The 25187-nt window shown below is 35.1% G+C and overlaps 1 protein-coding gene across 2 annotated transcripts in view; it reads left to right on the top strand.

Annotated features, from left to right (window-relative positions):
- Positions 1 to 14333: 14333 nt before the first annotated feature.
- Positions 14334 to 25187, top strand: part of LOC115212780 (transmembrane protein 132E) — a 193691-nt gene continuing 182837 nt past the window's right edge. The window contains exon 1 of one of the 2 annotated variants that reach the window (XM_036503731.1): positions 14334 to 14843. In XM_036503731.1, coding sequence (XP_036359624.1) covers positions 14756 to 14843 — 88 coding nt within the window. In that variant the 5' untranslated portion in view covers positions 14334 to 14755. The remainder of the gene's footprint in view (positions 14844 to 25187) is intronic. The other variant, XM_029781467.2, reaches the window with a different exon arrangement.

A 25187-nucleotide genomic window follows, 5' to 3' on the forward strand; every position in this document is an offset into this window, starting at 1 on the left:
GTTGAAGAACTAGGGATGAGCCATTGCACAACTGTTAATTATAACAGCTATGTTAGGGAAATATGTGTGGAAGACTTGCTCCATTATCCAGTTAAGGTTGGTGGTCCTGAGAAGATTGTTGAGATGTTTGTTTTTTAAAAATATTTAATTTGTAATGTGCTATTTTGAGCAACGTGAAATAAAGTGTTTTGCTCAAGGACAGAACGCACCGTCCGGTCTGGGGATCGAACTCACGATCTATTTATATATTTTTATTAATTTTAGCTATAAATCCTAGCATATCTAGCTTTAAATCTGAATATTGATTTAGCAACACTGGCACCAGGATTTCAGAATCCTTGGAAACGTCTTCGATAACAAGGAAGCCCTGCCATTGTCGATATCATTGTGTTTTTATCTCTCTATCTCTCTCCTTATATGCGCGCGCACACGTGTATGAAATATTTGGAAAAGAAAATCCACGGGTGTAAGCAAAACCTAGAAACGAGAGGTTTCAAAGTAAATCTGGAAATAGCCACGATCGATATGCTAAAAATAAATGGGTGGGTATCTAATACTAGTGCTTCTCAAACTGACAAATACCACTCTACTAAAAAATATTATTCATTTTAACGTCTCTCATCCCTTTTTATTAATTAAAAGACAAAATAGGACATTCCTAAAGAATAGAGTCGGAAATTATTTAGTGCTCCAGAAAACCGTAATTCTTCCGGATCTAATCATTTTAATCACTGTAGAATGTGAATTAAAAAAATATCTCTTACCCTTCCTTTTCCGTAATTTTTCCAGGTCCGACATTTTCCCGAAAATTTCTTCGGATGTATAATCTCAGATGTTCAATACAAAGATTGGAAAAATTTTTCAAAGAAAGTAAAAAAGTGGCAATGGCAAGTTTACACTTTACTTTCTATGAAAATTTTTTCCAATCATGAGGAAAAAAAAAAAGAGCGGGCAAGGGTATCACAAAAAGAAACTGTAGATTCGCCGTCTACGATGCTTTAAAATAGGTTAACATACAGTTTACCGTCCTGAATAAGGAAAGCAAATTGTCCTTAAAAATGAAAGTATATTGTGATAGAAACCGGAAGTGACGACAGTAATATTACCCGCGATTTATGAAACATTTGATATCTGATAGAAGGGCTTTCTATATGGATCTCAGCATCTTCTATACTTATCAAGTTGTCAACGATTCACTCAATTTTGTTGATCCAAATGATGACAGCATCTATAGAAGGATGATGGATGCTCACCAAGAAGAAACTTGGTGAGCATCTGATTTATTTACATGAGCATGTGTGGCGAAACAAATTTAGCAGTCTTGAAAAATCATTTACGAATTTAATTTCATGGTTTGTGTACTGAATACATTGGTTATTTTACATACATTGTTTACATGAAATTACGAAGTGTCACTCTCGTCATTTTCGGTTTCTATCGCATTATACTTCCATTCTTTTAAAGCAATTTTGTTTCACTATTTTACCACGTTAAACTTCACGTTAACCTTCATACAGACCCGAACAAATTACAGTTTTTGGTGCATAAGATATAAGTAATTTGTGATTATTTTTCTTTAAGAATGCAACCATAAAATTCTTGTTTATTCACCATAGTGTAACACAGTCATGGGCAAAAACTGCGACCTGCAGGATTTTCTGATTGGCACTCCTAACCATTGCTGGATTAACCATGAGGCACTACAGAAGTGGTAAATGATTGTGGCTCAAAAGAAATCACTTTAAACTTGCTAAAATAATATTCAGAGTGGTTTATATGATTGGAAACCTATTTTAGAAGTGTTCCTGGTACCATAGTGAGGATCTGATCAAAGACTACGCTATTAAAAAAAGTCAGAGAAAACTTTTGAAAAATAAATAAACTTGGTCTTATATAAAGATAAGTATTATTTTCCATTTTTCATTTTGAAAAGTGTGAATTTATTTTATGGTATTGTTTAGGATCTTTTCGGTTTGAACGGCAGTTTTTTAAAATAATTTCCACGTAACTAAACACTTTTAAACTTTGTATACTGGTAGAATGTGTTTATAAAACATCTTTTTCTCTTGGCTTTATTGAGAAAATTCTATAGTTTGTAAGATATTTGTTGTTTTTTTCCTTCAATTTCTGCAATTTCTGCCAATCAATGACGTACATTGAGGTAAAAAAAAAACATTCTGTGCCGTATGAATATGTCCCTCGTTTAAGAAACAGATTGGGTTTATTTACATTTGTGAAGAAAAAAAAGATACCCTTCCCCCACCCCTAAAACAGATTGAAATGCAATAGATCGATACTAGGGTCATAATTATGGGTGACAATTTCATATGACACCGCTAGAAAAAACTGCCGTTCAAACCGAAAAGATCCATTGTTTATATTTTGAATTGTGTATATATATGGGGGCACCAACATTTTTTAAGTGCTTAGGGCATCTCTGGGTCTTAATCCGGTCCAACCCCTAACAAAAACTTACCTTCAATTTTTTTTTTTTTGGCTCATATCGAAAGATTGCCAAAAGCTTAAAACCACAAGGCCAGAGAGATATCTACCAAACACTTCGTTAATGTTTCAATTCCATCACCGACTGTAATCAACAGTAATATTTAGATTTGTTATCAGGTACTTTATAGATTATCTTCTTGAATAATAAATAGTCTTTTATACTGTAAAATAGTTTTCATAAAAATTGTTTTTGTCATTTCTGTGCTGAAAAGTAAATTTACTGCTGTCTTAAAAGTACGTGTATTTCAATTCGTTCCTAATGAAGCAAAAGAAACATTTTATTGAACGTTGAATTGAGTGTATTGTTTGTTTTTTATGTTCAGTGAGAAACGACACTTTGGGCGAGGTGGGGGGAGTCAACGCGCCAAAATAATGGCGAAGAAATTGAAGCACAAGCTAATGCTATTGCACAGATAATCACTGAACGATGTCGATCAGAATCATGTCAGGAAGTTACCTTAGAACATGAATAAAGAGAAAGAAAATGTTGGAAATTTAGCTGGGAAAGAAGCCTCACTTGACAGGTCGACAAAATGTCCATAATTTGGCATACCTGCTCAAGTATAGCTACTGAAAAATACTCCATTGATTTTATTTCTTCATAACTTTCAGACAAATTGATATTTTTTAGTGAAATTTTCTACAAATATATTTCAGATACGGATTACGATTATATCGCAATTTAATGTGGAAGAAAAAAAGATGGGCATGAGCTGAAACATAATGCTGACATACATCACAAAATGTGTGTCAGAATTTTTTTACATAAATTCAATATAATCGTAATCTATATTTGTTGAAAATTTCATTAAAAAACTCTATTTTTTGAAAGTCAGTGGTAGTACAATTTATGCATGTATGCGTTTAAATGAACAGTGGAATAAGATCATATAACTAGAGTTATCCTGGATAACACTAGTTATATTTTTGTGAACTTAATCTAGTTACTACCAAATTGAAATTTTACAAAAACATCTTGAGTTTGTGAATAAATCTCTAATATATTTTAGGCAGATACTTAGAAATCTTACAAAAGAAACAATTTCTGATGTCTACTTTTTCTTTAGAACAATAGTCGGCTTCTCTGAATCTTATCTTTTGCATCATAACTATTCACAAAAGACGAAATCATAATGAAGCCAAGTCTCCTTATTGCAACAGAGGAATTCTATGGTTAAGGTGAAATAATGAGGCTAAATTCTCTCAGTCAGTACAATATGACCAAGAACTGATGATTTATCTGTGTGAAAATTTATAAGAACGTATCTTGTGCAAGTTACGGAATTCGCTATTGTTTTACATATGAATGAAAAATACCGACTGAGCACAGCTTTGGTGTGTTTCCCAGATGTTTCTGACAATAAACCAATTATAGTGAAACGTTATCATGTAGTTTGGAGGAGAACCCACTGGAAGGCCATTGTTCAATAGCATTGATGATCATCTGGGTAAAGCTGAAATTCCCTGGGAGACGTGATTCCCTAATTACTGACGAGGGTCCGATAGTGACAGGTATTCTTATTTCTTTATTGCCCACAAGGGGCTAAACATAGAGGGGACAAACCAGCACATTAAGTCGATTGCATCGACCCCAGTGCGTAACTGGTACTTATTTAATCGACCCCGAAAGGATGAAAGGCAAAGTCGACCTCGTCGGAATTTGGACTCAGAACGTAGCAGCAGACAAAATACAGCTAAGCATTTCGCCCGTCGCGCTAACGTTTCTGTTACTCGCCGGGTGACGGGTATTCTGTCGTGTAGTTGCGCGTATGAAATGCGTTTCTATCTCTGTATCGTCATTGATGGCATAATTTACAGTAAAATATTGATTAAATAAAAAGTAAACAGGCATATTTCCACATGTGTGCCACCCGCACAATTTTGTTTCCTCTTAACTTTCAGAAAAATGGATATTTTTAATGACATTTTCTACAAATACATTCCAAATGACGCAGATTCCGATTGTTTCGGAATTTGTTGTGAAAAGTTTTTTAGGAGAAGGATAGGAATTTTGGATAATTCACACAAATCAACTTTTGTTCCTCACAATTTTCAAGAAAAATGACTATTTTTTTAAATGAAATTTTCTATAATACCTTTCTGATGACGTAGGTTACAATTACATCGGAATTTGTTTCGAAAAAATTGTTGAGCGCGCGCGTACACACACACACACACACACTGAAACTAGCTATTTTTTTTTATTAATGTGATGCGTGCCAGTGTGCGTGCGCGCCCACTCTTTTCTTCACATTAAATTCCAATATAATCATAATCTACATCATCTGAACGGTATTTGTAGAAAATTTCATTAAAAAATAGTTATTGTCTGAAAGTTATAAGGAAACAAGGTCGCATGAAGTGGAGAGCGCACTTGTAAGGTGTGCCAAAAAATCTAAAGAAAATAGTGAACTAGAAAAGTAATTCAATGTTGTTCAAAAGTGCGTTAATCTCACAAGCATACATTTAAAGCAGTAATGCTGCATGTTTCAGAGACATAGCGAAGACATATATACCAAAACAGCCTTTTGGTTTTATATTTTCCAATTCAGTAGTTTTCCACAGAATGTTCTAGTCAGTTTCCAAACTTTGCTTGGGAATCCTGGCTTTGCTCACTTAATAAATAATAAAGACTGACTTTATGATTTTGTTAGATGACTCAAAGTAGATTATTACGTTCGATTTATGACCGCATGCTGGAAGTAAGAAATTATTGTAATCCATTTTGCGGGGCGGGGCGGGGGTTAAAATTTTTAAAGAATTTTTTTATAATTTGTAATTTCCGTAGTTTAAAACGTGGAATTAAAGACATAAATACAAATATTGATTAAAAACCCAAAATTCTTTTTGTGAGAATAGTGGGGCCAAAATTAGATTTTTTTTTTGTTTTATTTGGCAAAATCGTAATCTTCACCGTTGTAAAATGGAGTCCGAAGCAATTTTTGAAAAATATAAACTAAAAAGTTAAGGCGTGCGATGCATATTTGACACGTCCGTCTGGACATTGCTGAATAAATGTCAATATTTCTTGGGTAAGAGTATTTCATAGCCTTGGGTCGATTAAAACCTTGTGCGTGGATTTGGTAGATGGAAACTGAAAGAAGCCCATCGTGTGTATGTGTCTGGGTCTTGACAACCAGTGTTGGTGTGTTTACGCCTCCGTAACTTAGCGGCTCGGCAAATAGATTAAGTACTAAGTTTAAAATAAATAGAAGTACTGAGGTCGATTCGTTCGACTGAAATTCTTCAAATGACTGAAACAAGACGTGTGTGTTAATACTACTAAAACTCTAAAGATGTTTGTGTGTACCCGAAAAATCTCAGAAGTAGTATATTTTATCTTAATTTTTTTTAGCATATTTATTTTCATACTTACCTTCGGCAGGGCTGTACAAATTTTTGTGATATTTGGCCCTCCATTTATTAATGAAAACGATTAAACACAAATTTTGTTTATTTTTTGACGAAAAAAAAAAGCATGGCTTTTGTCACGTCAAAACATATACAAAATACACACACATAATGAATGTCAAGGCAGTTAATCAATACAAACACACGTCCACTATCTGCGACATACACACACACACAGAGTCTTCGTGTTCTCTAAAGAAAACAAAAGTTGACTTTTTGACGTCCACAATATTTTAATCGCTTAGAAATATTTTTAACTGAATGTGATTTCAAAAATGTAAGTTGTATGTACAGTAAGTATTTATATTTTAGCTTTTTTAAACAGTTCGTTAATTTCCGTAAAAAGTTTTTATTTATTTACTTTTGTTTTAAAGTGAAAGATGTATATACGTGTATGTGAAATGGACGTGTGTGTGTGTGTGTGAAAGAGAGAGAGAGAAAGAAAGAGGGGAGAGAGAAAAACAGAGAGAGAGTGAGTGAAGAGGTTTGTTGTCATGTATACGTACATACATCAATACATATGCGTACATCTTTTCTGTATGTACGTGTGCATGTGTGTGTGTGTGAGAGAGAGAGAAAGTGAACGTGTGTGTTCTCATGTACGTGTAAGTGGCTTCTTTTCTCTCTCTCTTTCTCTCTCACACGTCTACTTCATACACGTTCATACATCTTTCACTTTAAAAAAAAAGTAAATAAATAAACATTTTTACGGAAATTAAAGAACAAAACCAGCTGATCTGGATGACAGTTCCGAGAGTCAAAGCAACAGCTCTGAGAGTCAATGCGAAAGATCGCCCCAAAGGAATACTATTACAAGATATTTTTCGAGTGCTTTCAACGTATCTTAGCTCTAAAGATTTGGCTGCGATTTCTAGCACACCCTGCTACTACGTAACAATTATTTGTGATAAAGGATCCGAAATACCCGTTACGTGATAGCAGGGCATGCAAGAAATAGTAGCCGAATCTTTCCTTTTCTGAGGAAAGGAGTCGTTTACGCGTGATTTCGATGTCACATCCGTTGAAAGCATGCGAAATTACTTGGAAAAGAAAAACAAATCCCACGAAACAAAATTCCGTTGCTAGAACACTCAGACTTTCCAGGTGACCCAACGGGTCATGGGTAGTCTTGTATATATATAAAATATAGGACAATCATTTGTCATAATAATACTCAGTTTCAAATACCAGAGCTGAGAGTTTCTAAGCATTTTTCATCAGTTAGAACTCTATAAAAAAAAAAAAATCGTTGAATAAAGGGAAGTTACTCTAATACGCGTGTAAAATAAAAGTAAAAGATATAAAATATATAAAAAAATTATAAAAGTACACGCAACCACATACTCATGAAGATAGAAATCTTCGTTCATAAAATCTACATATGTACACATGTATATAAACATTCATACACATACACACACACACAGTTGGAATTCACACACACATACAAAAAAAAAAAACGAAAGACGAAGACAGGTGTGTAATTAACAAACAGATATATTAGTTTAAATGAGAAAGTCTTTTACGTTTCGAGCCTATGCACATCAACAGAAATGAGCAGAGAGAGAAAATAAAAAAAAGGTTTAAGAAAGTACCAGAAAGTACCAAAAAAAAAAATGGTTCAGAAAAGTTCAAACATCGTGGTGTATTGGAACGATTTTTCATCAACGGAAGAGTCCAGTGTAATCCAGGTGGGAGTTCGAAGTGAAGGAGAGTAAATAATCCAGGTAGAAAAGTCCGAAGTGTATGAGGTAGTGACAAGATGAAACTGGTGCGACCACGTGAGCGTGCAATATATATAGTTGGAATTTACAAGAAAAAACCCCCCACAAAAAACAAAACAAAAGACGAAGACGGGTGTGTAAACAACAAACAGATGTATTAGTTTAACGCACGGGAAGTGAGAAAGTCTCTTACGTTTCGAACCTACGCTCTTCAGCAGAGAGAGAAAAGAAAAAAAAGTTTAAGAAACGACAATAGGAAAAAGCTGAAAGTACAAAAAAAAAAACCGTTCAAAAGTTTCAAACGTCGTGGTGTATGGGATCGATTACACATACATACACACATAAATGTGTCCATACACGCATTATTATGCTCATATACATATGTATATGCATACATATGTATAAATATAAATATATATATAAACATATAAGAACACATTTTATTCTTTTACTCTTTTACTTGTTTCAGTCATTTGACTGCGACCATGCTGGAGCACCACCTTTATTCGAACAAATCGACCCCAGGATTTATTCTTTGTAAGCCTAGTACTTATTTTGCCGAATCGCTAACTTAAGGGACGTAAAACACCAACATCGGTTATTAAGCGATGTTGGGAGTACAAATACAGACACACAAATACGTACATAGATACATACATACATGGTCATTCATGACCGAAGGTGGGGGGTCTTTATGTATATATCGTGGGGAATTAGCAAGTTCCTGGGATTTCAGGCTGTTAGAACTTTGGGAAAAAATGTGAAGAAGGTAGATTTGACGAGACGGATTTCGTCTTACAAATTTTTAATACCGAAATGTACTTTCCTCAATATGGGTGTTAAACCCTTTTGACCTCGATTTTAGCTAAGTTAAAGGCAGAGTCAACTTTGTAGTGAAACATCAATCTGGTGTAGGTAGGAAAATTTTCAGCATTAACTGTCATGGATTTTCTTCGAATGCTTGTGGATGAAGCTTTGAAAATTTTGGTTCGATTCCCAAATACTATGTCAGAAAGTATAGTCTGCAATAACACAAATAAAAGCAAAGCAAAATTTGACTTCATAAGTTAGATGCACCGATGAGAGGTGCACTTATCTTTGAATTCTTTACGTGGCATCTTGGGCAAGTGTCTTCTGCTATAGCCCCGGGCCGACCAATGCCTTGTGAGTGGATTTGGTAGACGGAAACTGAAAGAAGCCTGTCGTATATATGTATGTATATATGTGTGTGTCTGTGTTTGTCCCCCTAGCATTGCTTGACAACCGATGCCGGTGTGTTTACGTCCCCGTCACTTAGCGGTTCGGCAAAAGAAACCGATAGAATAAGTACTGAGTTTACAAAGAATAAGTCCCGGGGTCGATTTGCTCGACTAAAGGCGGTGCTCCAGCATGGCCGCAGTCAAATGACTGAAACAATTAAAAGAGTAAAGAGAGAGTTCGATAATTTGATAAAAATAAAAAAACTACAAAAGTAACTTAGTTAAATCTCAGGACTTTTGTTATTTGGTTGGTATATCTTTTATCTTTTACTTGTTTCAGTCATTTGCTGAGGCATCGGCACCGCCTTGGAGGGTTTTAGTCGAACAAATCGACCCCAGGACTTATTTTTCTTAAGCCTAGATCTTATTCTAATAACCTCTTTTGCTGAACCGCTACGTTACGGGGACGTAAACACACAAACACCGACTGTCAAGCGGTTGAGGAGGGACAAACACGCACACACATACATATGTACATATATATATATATATATATATATATATATATACACACACACACACACACACACACACACACACACACACACACACACACATACAAGGCGGCGAGCTGGCAGAAACGTTAGCACGCCGGGCGAAATGCGTAGCCGTATTTCGTCTGCCGTTACTTTCTGAGTTCAAATTCCGCCGAGGTCGACTTTGCCTTTCATCCTTTCGGGATCGATAAATTAAGTACCAGTTACGCACTGGGTCGATGTAATCGACTTAATCCGTTTGTCACCTCTGTGTTTAACCCCTTTGTGGGTAGTAAAGAAATATATATGTATATATATATACATGCATACATATATATGTGTGTGTATACATACACACACACACATATATACGACGGGCTTTCAGTTTCCGTCTACCAAATCTAATCACAAAACTTTGGTTAGCCCGAGGCTATAGTAGAAGATACTGTCACAAGGTGCTACGCAGAGGGATTGAACCCGGAACCATGTGGTGTACATCATCGTGTGTAAGTTTGTATGAGCGGGGTGCCGGAGTGTGCGTCTTAAGTGTGGTGTATAATCGTGTGAGTGTTGGATATGATGAATATGATGAGCAGTAGTGTTAAGTGGTGTACAACAATATATGAATGTTAAATATAGTATACAACCATTTGTGGGTCTGACTGCAGATGTTCAAAAGAGCTTTGTTTCTATATTTTCCAGTTCGGTGGCTTTCAGTGCGTGAGTTGGAGTAGGATGTTGTTGTGACCCCCTTCGGTCATGACACTGACCATGGGCTTGCACCTAGAAAGTTACCCTCCCAGGCACAAGTTTGGGCAAGGTTATTTATGGAAGACCAGCAGTCGCCCATGCATACCGGCCTCCTCTCTCCACGTCACCAGTGTTATCAAAGGGAAAGGCAAAGACCGATGCAGCTTGGCACCTGTGACGTCGCAACTCATTTCTACAGCTGAGTGAATTGGAGCAACGTGAAATAAAGTGTCTTGCTCAAGAACACAACACGCAGCCCGGTCCGGGATTCGAGCTCACAACCTCACGATCGTAAGCCATGCGCCTTCACATGTAGGATGTACAGCGTGTTTAAGTCTTGAGTGATGTGTGAAGGAGTGTCTCGAATATGGGACACAAACGTGCGTGAGTATGGTACACTGCAGTGTATGCATCATATGTGGTGTATTAGCAGCATGCAAGACTGGGTCTGAGATGCTGTTTTGCTCAGGTCAGCCTTGACTGAGTTGACCAGTAGTCAGAAGCGTTCCATCTACGACCATTCCATCTTTTTATATACCTAGAACTCCACTGTTCTTTGTTTTTTAAGAGAGTAGGATTTGATTTGAGGGAGATTTGACTGCTATTTCTTGTAGTTCAAGTGACCACATAAGACTCTCTTATGTGATGTACAGCTGTGTGAGAAGGTGTGTATGTGTATAAAAGTGGTGTACGGCAGAGTGCGAATCTGCATATATTAGTGTGTATAAACAGTCGTGTTTTATTTTTCGACCAATCAACAGAGAGAATGAGAGAAATTGCCGGAAGAGTTGCATCTGATCATGTGCTGTTTAGTATGTCTTCAGTTTGAGCAAGAGGACCTGTTATGCCGCGAGGAAGGTAGACTTAAAAATAAACATAGATACATGCGCTCAGGAGCCTTTTTTTCACAAGCCAACGAAGGAGCCTCTTCGTGGTCGCTCCAGCGGCTAGAAATAGTGGTCAGATTGCCCTCAAATCACACATTGCTGTCTTAAAGACAGAAGGATACATGCTATAATGTAGTTTGGGATAGCGCATTTCTGATATATATATATATATATATAAAAGAGGATATGGTAACAACTAGAAAGCCTTTGACCAGACATTTATTCGATCAAGATGGACATGAGATAACAACATACGTATATGTTATATGATAGTCCTTAAATTCTAAATACCAAATGCAAGACCAGCGCTCGAAGAGTACTATAAATCTGAATGATTAAGTTATATACTTTTAATTACGGACTTAATAATAATTTCGTTATAGAGAAGTTTTAGTTTCTCCTTCGATTTTCAGTGTAGAAATGATGTACAAGAAGAGTGCCAACAAGTTATAGTTGTTTTTTGCTCCAGATCAGCCGTGATCGAGAAAACTACAATCAAACGTGATCCAACCGAGATCAACCTATCTTTTTGTACAAGACAATAGGATTTAATTTGGGGAAGACATGGCTGCTATTTCTTGTAGAGCAAGCGACCGCGTGGGGCTTCCTTGTTGATTGGCATATCATTGTTTCTGCTGGTTGTTTAGCCATGATCAGCACCGATTGGGCAGACTTATGATCAAAGTCATTCATTTCCCAGACACTGTACACTAAGATCCATATTAATCATAGTATTAATTTTCTTCAAAGACGGTAGTGGGTGTGACTTGGCTACTATTTCTAACAGGTTGTTTTCAGTTGGTCATCTAATAGGCTTTTACAATGGAAGATGAGAGATGACAATGAGATTCGTTGTGAAATCAAGAAAGATATCTTGCACAACCTTCGTTATATATTTTTTTCTTTTAGAACGGAGAGTTATGAAAAACTTTCATAATTATTCAGTCGTAAATTTTTACGCATTTTTTTTTGTGTTGTTGTTTAGCCCCAGGTCAGCCCTGATCGAACATGTTTATGATCAAAGACATTTCGGTCGTGCACCTTTCACATTTTTTCCCTTATGTAGTATATCGTGGACTGATTAATAAATGTATCTTTGCTTTTTAAGATGGCATGATGTGGGCTGAAGGAGACTTGGGTGTTACTTTTAACAAGTCGAACGACCATATAGAAGCTTCTTACCTGGCGTTCATGTTTGTTGTTAAAAATGTAAGGACTACCGACACTCATATGGTTGTATATATATCGATCACACACACACACACACAATTAATTATAAACACTCGATTGTCAAAAACTAGCCAATAATAGCCATTGGTCTCCTTGCAATACTTAGAAAATTTGATAACACCAGAAGATGTTATGAAAATCACAGCCATAACAACCAAACCATCACATCATATGAAACCCCGTCTCTATCTGTGTGTGTGTGTGTGTGAGGCTATTTGAGACATTAGTGTCTGAAAAGATGCTGATATATGTACATACACACACATATATCAGTGTGTGCTTAAGTCATTTACTGTTAGCAGTTTTGAAAGTGATGAGTGATTGATGGGTCGAGTGTATGTATATCTCTACGTGCGCATAAGCGCATGCACGGATGCATGCTTGTGTGGGAATGAGGAAAACGTCCCATCTACTCCAGAAGCCAACCTCCACCTTTCACTCTCTTTATTTTTCATTCTCTCTTTCTTCAGTCCTTGTTTTTTTTTATCTCTTCTCACATACCCGTTCCCACACAAATATATATATACACCCTTTCTCGATTGTTCCTCTTTGTTCCCTCACACTCTTTCATTTAAGCTTTCTACCTCTCACTCAGACTATCATATAACCTCTCTCTCTCTCTTTCTGTCCTATCTTGTACTTTCACTTTCTCTTAGTCTCACTGCTTTGTTTAATCTATTTCTAATTCTCGTCGCTCTTCCCCACTACTTGCTCATTTGCCCTCATTTTCTTTCATCTCTCTTACCCTTGCTTTCGCTTTCTCTTATTCATTTGCTTCCTCATTCTCACATACACACACTCATATATATGTGTACACACTCATCTACATTGACTCTCTCTCCCCACCCTCTCTTTCTGTTTTCGATTTCAAATGTTCTCTCACTTAAAATTTCATCTATCTCTTCATTCCTACTCACTCTTCTCTATTTTGTAAATTCTATCGTTCTTTCAGTCATTCCATATACACACTGTCCTATCTGTTTTTCGTTTAATCAACCAATTTTCCCACACCTTTACTCCTCTGTCTGTGTCTGCATCTCTCTTTCTTCCGTTCATTCAAGCAGATACATATATACATAATGTCCCCTTCTGTGTTTCGTTTCTCGTTTTTTCTCGTCTGTCCGCCTTCCCTCTCACTAATTTAAACACACACACACACACACACCCTTTTATGTCCTTTTGTCTCTCGTTCACTCGAATGCTTTCTCATAAACCTTTACCTCATTCTCTCTCGCTCTCTCTGATATATATATATCACTCTGCACCTATACCTCAACACAATAAAAACACTACCTTCTCCCTTTCATAAGCGTTGCTAGTAGCAGTTAGTTGTATGACTTTATGCTTCAATAAAACTGTGTCTACGAATGTCCTTGGGATAGACATGATTATCACAACATCCCATTTCTTTCTTTCTCCGAATATTATAGGACCCTTGTGCATAGTCGAAACGAAACCACTGTATGAATGTCTAATGATGGTGCAGTTGAAAAAAGGATGACCATCACAACATCTCTTCAATAAAAACTTAGATCTTGTGTCTTAATTGAAATAAATCTATATATCGTGTGTGTGTGTTCGTCCATCAGTTGATGCCGTTGTTTCTACTAACGGCTAAATACATACATACATACATACATACATACATACACGAAACATTCATACATACACGATACATACATACATACAAGATACATACATACATAGAACACACAGCATACTGACACACACATTTAGTAATGTAGACCTAGCTACATTGATGTATACATACATTCAAACATATAACTGCAAATTCCCACACGCGCGCGTATAGGCTCACATGCAACACACACGCATACGTACACACCCACATTTGCAACGGTACACAGAAAACATACATAAAGGAACCTAGATACGCGCCCTAAGTACGCGCGAGCTCACTATTTGTATATATATTTATATATCTATATATACGCATTCAAAAAAAAGGAGTATATTTTTATACAAAACATGTTTATTTCACTTTAAATACATACGTACTTACATATAAACGTACCCTCAAACATAAACATGCGCGCGTATAGATACTTGCATAAACATACTCTTACATACACATATATACACTAATTCTGGTCACACGCGCATCAGCAGCAGTCACAAGCACAGTTCTCTCTCTCTCTTGCTCCTCTATATTTCTATCAAAACTACTGTAGCTACTGATACACATACACACAGGATAAAGCACACGCACCTTGAGGTAACACACACACATAGACACATCGATTTACACAACGACCTAACACACTAATCCATCATTTGCTTCTCTCTTATCAAGGAGAACTACAGAATTACATTTATTCACGACGGATGCTGGTAGACAGGATTTTACTGATGTAGAAGTCGCCGAGGATTCTTGTTATTCTGGCATTTTTTTGCCCATATAACGTCCCTTTTTTTGGTCCCGGAGAAAGGATCTGAAAGGAAAAAAAACTGTAGTCAGAAAGACTGATAAACAAAACCTACATACATGTAAGATGGCAAGGTATCGCAGTTGGAATACCACTGATTGTGGTGGCTCCAAGATTGTTGGTATTTTAGCCTTAATTTTGCTAGTATTTGGAGGTAAGTCGTACATCTCATTGTTTATTTCAAACCAAACTACACTATGCAATGTATATAAGCAAAGTATCATATATGAATGTCTCTGTATCTCTCTCTCTCTCTCTCTCTCTCTCTCTCTCTCTCTCTCTCTCTCTCTATATATATATATATATATATATATATATATATATATATATATATATATATATATATATGTACGTATATTTATCTACACACACATATATATGTTCATGTATATATACAAAATATATATACATAAACACATTATTGCACTGGAGGTAAGGGTGCATATTGTCTAATTATACAATATAATGAAATATATTGTACAAAGGATATATATATATATATTGCCTTTTGTTACATATAGTTTGATTAAAATAAAGAGTATATTGTGACACTGTACAATGGTATTTGAGTCCATACAGATGTCAGTGTATATGGTTTTAAATATACATAACTGTAAGCATATATATATATATATATATATATATATATATATATATATATATATATATATATATATATATACACTAACACTGCCCTGTATATTTGACAGTACTGAATACATGTAGATCAATTCGTGACTACATCTGTGTGTGTGTCTTGAAAGGCAATTGGTGAAACATACATTGTCCATTTGATGCAAAAAGAAAATGATTTACTATATATATATATATATATATATATATATATATATATATATATATATTATATGTATGTGTATACCGATGGGAAAGTTTGTTAAAGGAGGGGGGTATCTATGGCAGGATGTCCTTCCTGTCACCAACCATCACCTTTTTTTTTTCCTAAATAAGGTGATATTTCTTGTGACCAGACATCATTTCATGGAAGAGAGAAATCGAAGGACACAGCCTGCGTGATGGTGACACTCGTTTACAAGTATCACGCGAAGCCAAGGCAAGGAGAGATAGTAGCACATATACATATACACACACATATACATACATGCGTGCGTGTGTGTGTGTGCGTATATATATATATATATATATATGACAAGCTTCTTTTAGTTTCCGTCTACCAGATAGGTTGGGGCTATTGTAGAAGTCACTTGCCTTGGGTACCACGCAGTAGACCTGAACCTGAAGCCATGTGGGAAGCAAGCATCTTACCACACAACTTTGTCTATACCACGAAGTGGCACACACACACACACACACACACATATATATATATATGTGTGTGTGTGTGTGTGTGTGTATGCATGTATACATATATCATCATCATCATCATTTCTAGTGCTGTTTTTAATTATTTAACCCGTTTGGGCATTGCTCTAATGAATAGTGTCCGCATAGATAAAATGCTGTAATGAAGGGTGTCTATTTGAAATATGTGTATATGTATATATATAAAGATATACATATATATATAAAGATATATATGTATATATTCATTAAAAAAATATAATATATATATATATATATATATATATATATATATATATATATATAAAGATATATAAATATATATATATATTAATAAAAATATATATATATATATGTAAAAATAAAGATATATTAATTCATAATAGAATATAAGGATAAAAATCCTGTTAATGATTTTTATCAGGTAGTCAGCATGGTAAAAATTTTTAGGCAATTTATACATTAAATTAATATAAGATACATATATATATAATTATGTATATAATATACATATATAATATAATTATATACATATGTATATAATTATTAATTTAAAGATATATATATATATATATATATATATATATATATATATATACATTTATAAATATAAATGTGTATATAAAAATATGTATATATATATATATATATATATATATACATTTATAAATATAAATGTGTATATAAAAATATGTTATATATATATATATATAAAGATATATATGTTTATCACACAGCCTTGTCTGTACCTCTAAATGACATATATATACATATATATATATATATATATATTTCTTTATTGCCCAGAGGGGGCTAAACACAGAGGTGACAAACAAGTACAGACAAAGCGATTAAAGTGATTACATGGACCCCAGTGTGTAACTGGTACTTATTTAATCAATCTTGAAAGGATGACAGGCACAGTCATCCTCGGCAGAATTTGAACTCAGAACGAACGTAATGGCAAATGAACTACTGCGAAGCATTTCACCCGGTGTGCTAACGATTTTCCCAGCTTGCTGTCCTTATATTCATATATATATATAGTTGACGTTAGATGATGTTGATGATTATATATATATACTATATAAAAGTATATACATGATGATGATGATGATGATGTATATAAAGATATATACATATATATGAATATATATATATATATGTGTGTGTATATACATATGCATGTATATGTATATATATGTGTGTCATATGAGTGTGTGTAAACATGCTTGCATATATCGGTATATATATATATATATACACACATATATATATCAATGATCCTGGAGATTGAATGTTCAAGACCCAGGATGTGTGGGAGAAATAGAGTAGAGTGAAATGAGGTGAAGCCAAGTAGTACAGGAGGGAAAGGTGACGGTAGAATGTAAGAGCACCATTGGTCCAATGTAGCCTTTCACTTATAGTCTTTGAGATGATCCACAAATGTTGAGTGGTGATAAGGGGAAGGTAAAGTAAGTTGGTGTATCCTGTATCAGTAAGCTTCATATATGAGTGTCGGTGAAAGGGTTAGATGGTCAGATAGGTAGAGTGACATCCTTAGTTATACTGGATGTTATGTATGGTAGACAGAAGGAATACATTGAACTTTAGTCCTACTGTGAGATTGAAAAAAGGAAGTAATGACTGAGGGATGGGTAATAGAGGTGTGGGTGAGGTGGAATGAGATATAAAGACATGTACCAAATAGTCATAGGTGAAATGTACAGGTGATAGACAAAAATGAGTGATAAAAGCATGTGTGATGAGCAGGATGTGAGATAGTAGGGTAAATGATGGGGGTGTTAGGTGAGAGGCTATCAAAGAGGCCAACGATGTGGACTTAACAGAATGCAGATGTATGAATGCATATGTACATGCACATACATGTACATACATATGCCTAATGATACATGCCTATATATATGTTTGTACGTGTGTAAATTAAATAAATAGATTATATATACTTATTTATTTATATATACACATATATATATATATATATATATATATATATATATATATATATATATATACACCTATACAATTTTAATGTCAGTTTTGCCAAGCCAGGACAAGTGTACAGATCTTCTGTAAAGCATGCAACCAGACATTGCAATCTTCTCCTCTGTGAGATGTAACAATTTCACATCTGTCTTCACTCCTTTGTCTCAAGTCTTCCTCTGGCTGTGTCTTCCACATGTTCCATTTGTTTTAAGTATGTGGTAATTCTTTAGAGGGCTGTCCTCTTCCATATGCATCACATGCTCATACCAATGCAGTGTTGCACATATCAGATTTTGCCAGTGCTCAGCTTTACTCTCAGCTCATTTGTGCTCTGTCATCCATGCTTACTAATATTACACATCCAGCAGAGTATACTCAATTCATTTCTTTCTAGTTGCTTCAAAACCTCTGCATTCAGTGACTATGTCTTATTACCATGCAAAATTGTACTTTACACACAAACATCATATACTCTGTCCTTCACTCTGAAGAAGAAGAAGCCTCATATTGCCAGGCCTTCAACAAGGTTCCATACATTGTATTCTGATGATCAATATAAACTTGGAAAGGACGAATGGCTTGTAAGTGTTGTGCAAGTCATGTAGAGAGGCACAGTCAGCTAAGTGAGAGTCAGTAATAAATTTGTTGAGGAGTGCATGTAGATCCACCATCCACCAGGGCTCCATTCCCAATACCTTTCTGTTCACTATAGTCTTATAGGCTTATATAATAGAATAGTTTAAGAACAAGTGTCTGAGAATTCCATTTTACATATATCTTGGGTCATCCCATAAATAATGCGGTTTTTTCAATTGCATGAAATAAAAGTTGGAAGGGCATAGGATAGACTGCCTGCATCAATTTGCTGTAGAAGTAGGTAGTAATTTTAACTTAGTTCTTATTCTTAGGGCAAGTTTTGAAGAATGCAGTTCGATTTTAACAGTTATTTTTTCGAACCTATAATAGGAGTGACAAAGGAGCATATTTGGCATATTTTGCTTTATGAATTTAATAAAGGCAACAACACAATGAAAAGTGTGAGGAATATCACTGCAGTATATGGGGATCGGACAATAAGCATAAGCCAGTGTCAACAGTGGTTCCAGAAATTCCAAGCTGGAAATTACAGCCTAGAAGACAAGCCTTGTCCTAGAAGATCTGTAGAACTCAATGAGGACATCCTACAAACCCCGGTGGAACAAAATCCCATCATAACTGTTGAGGAACTAGCAGAGAAGCTTGGATTTGGTCACTCAACCATTCATCGACACTTGTGTGCCATCAGAAAAGTCAGAAAATTGAGTCAATGGGTTCCTCACAAACTTTCCAAGTCTAATCGTGCACAGAGAGTGAATGTGTGCTCTTCTTTGCTGTCACACCTCACAAATGAACCTCTTTTGGACCAAATAGTGACTGTTGACAAGAAATGGGTTCTCTATAAAAATGTCAAGCACCAAAGACAGTGGGTAGCGCAAGGAGAAATACTGGCACCCCAGGCTAAAGAAGGTCTTCACTCTTGTAAGGTGTTTGTTATCTGTTTGGTGGGATATGAAAGGATTAGTCCACTTTGAACTTTTAAATCCAAACCAAATGTTAACAAAGGAGATTTACTGTGAGCAGCTTGAGTGGCTTAAGTCAGTGCATGAAGGAAAATGACCATCTTTAGTTTCAAGACAAAAGGTGTTCTTCCATCCGGTCACATACAATGAATATGACGTTCCAAAGGCTGACACAGTTTGAATGGGAAACGATGCCCTACCCACCATATTTGCTAGATATTGCCCCGTCTGATTATCATTTATTCCGCGGTCTTCAAAATCATTTGGATGTAAAGAATATGAATTCTGTAGATGAGGTGAGAACAGTATTGGAGGAGTATTTTTCATCACTGACAAGTGAATTTTGGAAGAGGGACCCTGCAAGTCTACCAGATAGATGGAAGAGCCTTGTAGAAAATGAAGGAGAGTATGTTCTAGATTAAAAATGATCTATGTTCATCTTAATTTTGAAAAATAAAAGAAATATAGAAAAAACGCATTATTTATGGGATGACCCAATACACATACAAACATACATGCGCACACACACAAACACACACACATATATGCACATATATATATACATACATACATGTGTGTGTATGTATAATTACAGGAAAAACATAATGGAAATATATTCTTGTAATCATCCATACATATATTCCATTGATGAATAGAGCTGCTATGCAAGTATATACCTTAGAGTCAAATTACATCATCAAATCATCAGAGTTTGTATGATAGACAAAATATTAGCCTTAAGACAATTCATAGTAAACTGACAGTTCTGCAGAACCAAGTTTCTTTGTGATTAATGACAGAATTTTTATTCTGCAGAAATAATGGAATTGTTTAGCTATTATAAATGCCTCAAGACTAATATTTTGTTTATCACACAAACTCTGATAATTTGATGAAACTATGTTTGCACTAGAGGACCAATCTTTTCCAACACTGCATTTGACCAATCTCCATAGCTCTTTGTCATCTTATTTGTGAAGTCCAGTTTCTTGAGATCAGTCTTTACCACTTTGCCCCATACTTCCTTATGATTCTCTCGTCTGCAGGTTCAGTTCATTTCAAGTGCTCAGTACTTCACTATGCAACTAACATCCTCCATTTACATCCCCTACCAATATCAACACAGTTTTCTTACACCCAGCTCTTACACCCAGCTTTTCTCACAGCTTGTTTGAGCTTTATTGTTCATACACACGCTAACATCACACATCCAATGGAGCATACTCGCTTCTTTTCTTTTCAGTTGTCACAAATCTTCTGCATGCAAGGCCTACATCTTGCTACCTTGCAACATTGCACTTCATACATATCGTATAGATATATAATGGGTTTCTTCTGTGAGCCCATGAAACTTTTAAGTTATATGGAGCTGAGTCAAACTTATTAAATTATGTGTGCATGCATATGTGTGTGTGTACTTGCATAGGAGTGCTAATAAATCTGTATATCAAACAAAAATACATTTTATCATTTATTCGATGTTGGTTCTACCCCTTTATATCAAGGAGGATTTAGCCATTTGCTAAATTGACCATAATCTAAAACCTCTGAAGTTGATGTCCTAAGACTGAAAGCAGTAAAGAGATATGCACACGTGTGTGTGTGTATGTATGCATGTATGTATATATGTATATATATCTGTATATATCAATGTGTCTGTCTGTCTTTCCCTCTCTCCTCCCCTCTCTCTCTATATATATATATATGTAGAAGGCTAGCTTGTGACCTTATTCAAGAATTGGTTTAATGCGGTGGTTATGATTAGATTGTATAAGATTACGATGTGAATTAACAGACTGTAACAGTGAAATGAGAGAATGAAGGTATAATGAAATATGATGAGTATCCAGAACTGTGGCCAATTACCTAAGAAAACATCAAAAGAAAAGAGTGGAATAGAAGAAGACTGTAAAAACATCAATCCCCACCCCTACTAAAAAAAATGCACACACTTCAGCGTGTAAGAACTATCCAGTCACTGAGTGACTTGTAACAGACACAGGGTAGTAGAATAGTGGTTCCCATGCTGATAAATATCAGGGTGGCCCGACAATAAAATATTAGTGACATATTTTACCTACTTTTTCCTTTAATTTATAAGAATGATTTCTTTATTTTTATTACTTTTATGCAGTATGCTTTGCATCCATATAAGTTTTCTTTCTTCACCATAATGCATCCATTTAATTCTCTCTTTGCTTTGGTGCAGGATAAAACCATCTGAATTTTATTAAATGCAGCAATTTGTCTTCTTCCTTTTCCATGCTCATTGCCCTCCATCCCAGATAAGAAACACTGAGGTCAAGTACCAATGACTAGGTCATTGATGTATGATGGGAAAATTTTGGTATCTAATGATTTATCTGATTATAAAAATAATTGCTAGAGTACTGGACTAAAATGCCTAGTGGCTTTTAGTTATGTTTCTTTATGTTCTGTGTCCAAATTCCCCTAGAACTGATTTTGCCTTTCATCCTTGTAGGTTTGATAAAGTAAATGTTAATAAAGAACTGGGGTTGTTCTTATCAGCTGAGCCCTCTTCCAAAATGAAGAACCTTGTGCCTGTTCTTTATTTCTTTTATTGCTTTCAGTTATTGGTATTCATCCATGCTGGAACACAATCTTCAAAGATTATAATTGATTAAATTGTCCTCAGTATCTTGTTTGGTACTCATTTTATCAACCTTGTAAGTTGGAAAGTAATGTTAACATCAATGTTAAGGGATGTAACCAGAAAGTAACCAAATACCACAAGGCATGTTGAACAAACTGATAATACCCTCTTATAGTGACTGACAAACATATACACGAATATATTTGCTTGTTTTGCATCTGTTTTTCCATACTAGCATGAGTTGGATAAATATGTGTTGTAGTATTGTTTTATAACCAGATTCTTGTCATTTACCCTTACCTGTTTTACAAGTAATGGATATATTTCACTTGTCTTCAAAAGCACAATTTGTTTGCAGGGAATATCACCATGTTTCTTTTCTTTTTACTCAGTGCTTTAGTGTTAAAATGCAGAAAGTAAACATTCATATATATATATGCATATGCATGGACACACCACACACACATGCATGTGTATGTATATACAGACATATGAGTTACCATATTATTCCTCTGAAAAGGCATTGATTGTCCCAAGACTATATATATACATATATCTAAGTTTATAGTAGAAGACACCCACAATCCTTTATACAATACATATGCATACATACATATATATATATATATATATATATATATCTGTGTTGTGTTTGTGTGTATAATACAACTTACAGTCTTCCATCCAGTTTCTTACTATCAAATTTCACTGAGAAGACATTGTCCAACTTGAGAATATTGTAGAATACACTTGCCCAGGATTTCATGCAGTAGGATGAAACCCAGATCTACATGGATGCAAAGCAAACTGCTTAACCACATAACCATTACTGCATCTTCTATATTAGAAATCATTGCAACAAAAGAATGCTAAAGTGAAAATAAATATAATGGTGAAATTGTGGAATTTGAAGAAACTTGTGATGGGTTACATTAGTAAACAGTCTTTTAAGTGGAATATGAATATGATTGATTCTGCCTGAAATATTAGACTGCTTTTCAGCAAAATTATTCATTCTGCTTCAGGAGGTTTTGTAATATTTGTATGTCTTTTAAATGTCTGCAATGGCAGGCATAAGCATAGTTGTTTGGCAAGAAGTTTGCTTCCCAACCATATTGTTTCTGGTTCAATCCCATTGCATGGTACCTTGGGTGAGTGTCTCCTACTATAAACTTAGGCTGACTAAAGCCTTGTGAGTATATATATATATATATATATATATATATAATTTATTTATGCGCCCTTTTCAAGCCTAACCAGGCTCATGGGCCCGGTTTCCCAGTTTCTGTGGCGTATGTGCTTCCCCCAGCTGGACGGGACACCAGTCCATCGCAGCATTACTCAAGAAACAGGAAGAAAGAGTGAGAGAAAGTTGGGGTGAAAGATTACAACAGGGGTCGCCTCCCCCCCCCCCCGTGCCAGACCCTCATGGAGCTTTAGGTGTTTTCGCTCAATAAACACACACAACGCCCGGTCTGGGAATCGAAACTGCGTTCCTCCAACATCAAGTCCGCTGACCTGATCACTGGGCCATTGTGCCTCCTATATACATATATATATATATATATATATATATATATATACGGAGGTAATGGGCATGTGTGTGTGTGTGCTATGCTCTCCTTGTCTTGACATTGCATGATAGTTGGAAACAAGTGTCACTGTCATGTCATGCAAGCATGTCCAGTCATGTGGAAATATTACCTCAATAGGAAACAAAAGATGACTGGTGACAGAAAGATTATCCGGCTGTAGAAAATTTTCCTTAACAAATTCTGTCTAACCCATGCAAGCATTGAAATGTGGATGTTAAAACTATGATGTTGATGATGATGATGATGATTTTACCATGGTACAACTGTTGTAGTTTTAACACATGACTTGAGAGCTAATCACTTGCCTAACAAGACAGAAATATAGAATATCTACAAGAGTCACTGCTTCTTTGAACCAGTTAGCCCCTTGCCCTAGTCACACAGGCCCTCCCAACACAGCCATCTGTTTCCTTCCGGTCACTCCTATAATGTCTTGATCCATATTTCAGCTCTCTGGAACCCTCTGGAACTACCTCCCCCTCTTCCTCTCTTACATGCAAACATTGACCTGCAGATGTTCATACTGAACATAACTACATCAACTTCACCATTCTGGGTGATCCTACAAAGGTTATAAGGCCCTGTCACTCCTTCCTTACTAATTATTAAAAAATTATATGCTTATGTATTATGTATGTATGTGTATATATATATATATATACATACATACATACATACATATATATATATGTACAAACAAAATATGTATTCACTGGTACACATACATACACTATATATATGTATACACACAAATATACATATAAAGATGTGTATATACATATATGTGTGTGTGTATGTGTATATATATATATATATATATATCCAGTAACATCATATTTATATAAAGAAAAATGTGTGTGTGAATTAGTATGTGTCTGTAAAATACACTGCACTCATGTGTCTTGTTTACGCACTGCTGGCCTGAATTCTTTTAATGAGGGTAGTTGTGAGTTTTTGGGGTAATGTGTGTCGGTAGGATGAGGAGGCAATACGAAAATACTTTGTTCCTCTCCTCTGTCTTTGCTTCACTCTAACTTTCTATTTACTTTCTCATTTTTTCTCCCTCACACTCTCTCTTAGTATATATACACACATACCTATGCATCTCTGTGTCTTTTTTACATCATCTTATCTCTTCTTCATTCTTCATAACTTAATGTGAATTCAGTTATCTTAATATTATCTCACTGTCTGTGTACATCTCTCTGGCTTATATATATGAATATATATATATGTATGTATATATATATATATGTATGTATATATATGTATATGTATATATATGTATATGTATATATATATATGTATATATATGTATGTATATATATATATATATATATATATATATATATATATATATGTGTGTGTATATATATATGTGTGTGTATATATATATATGTGTG

Source organism: Octopus sinensis, linkage group LG6 (genome assembly GCF_006345805.1).
Source record: "Octopus sinensis linkage group LG6, ASM634580v1, whole genome shotgun sequence".
Taxonomy (NCBI): Eukaryota; Metazoa; Mollusca; class Cephalopoda; order Octopoda; family Octopodidae; genus Octopus; species Octopus sinensis.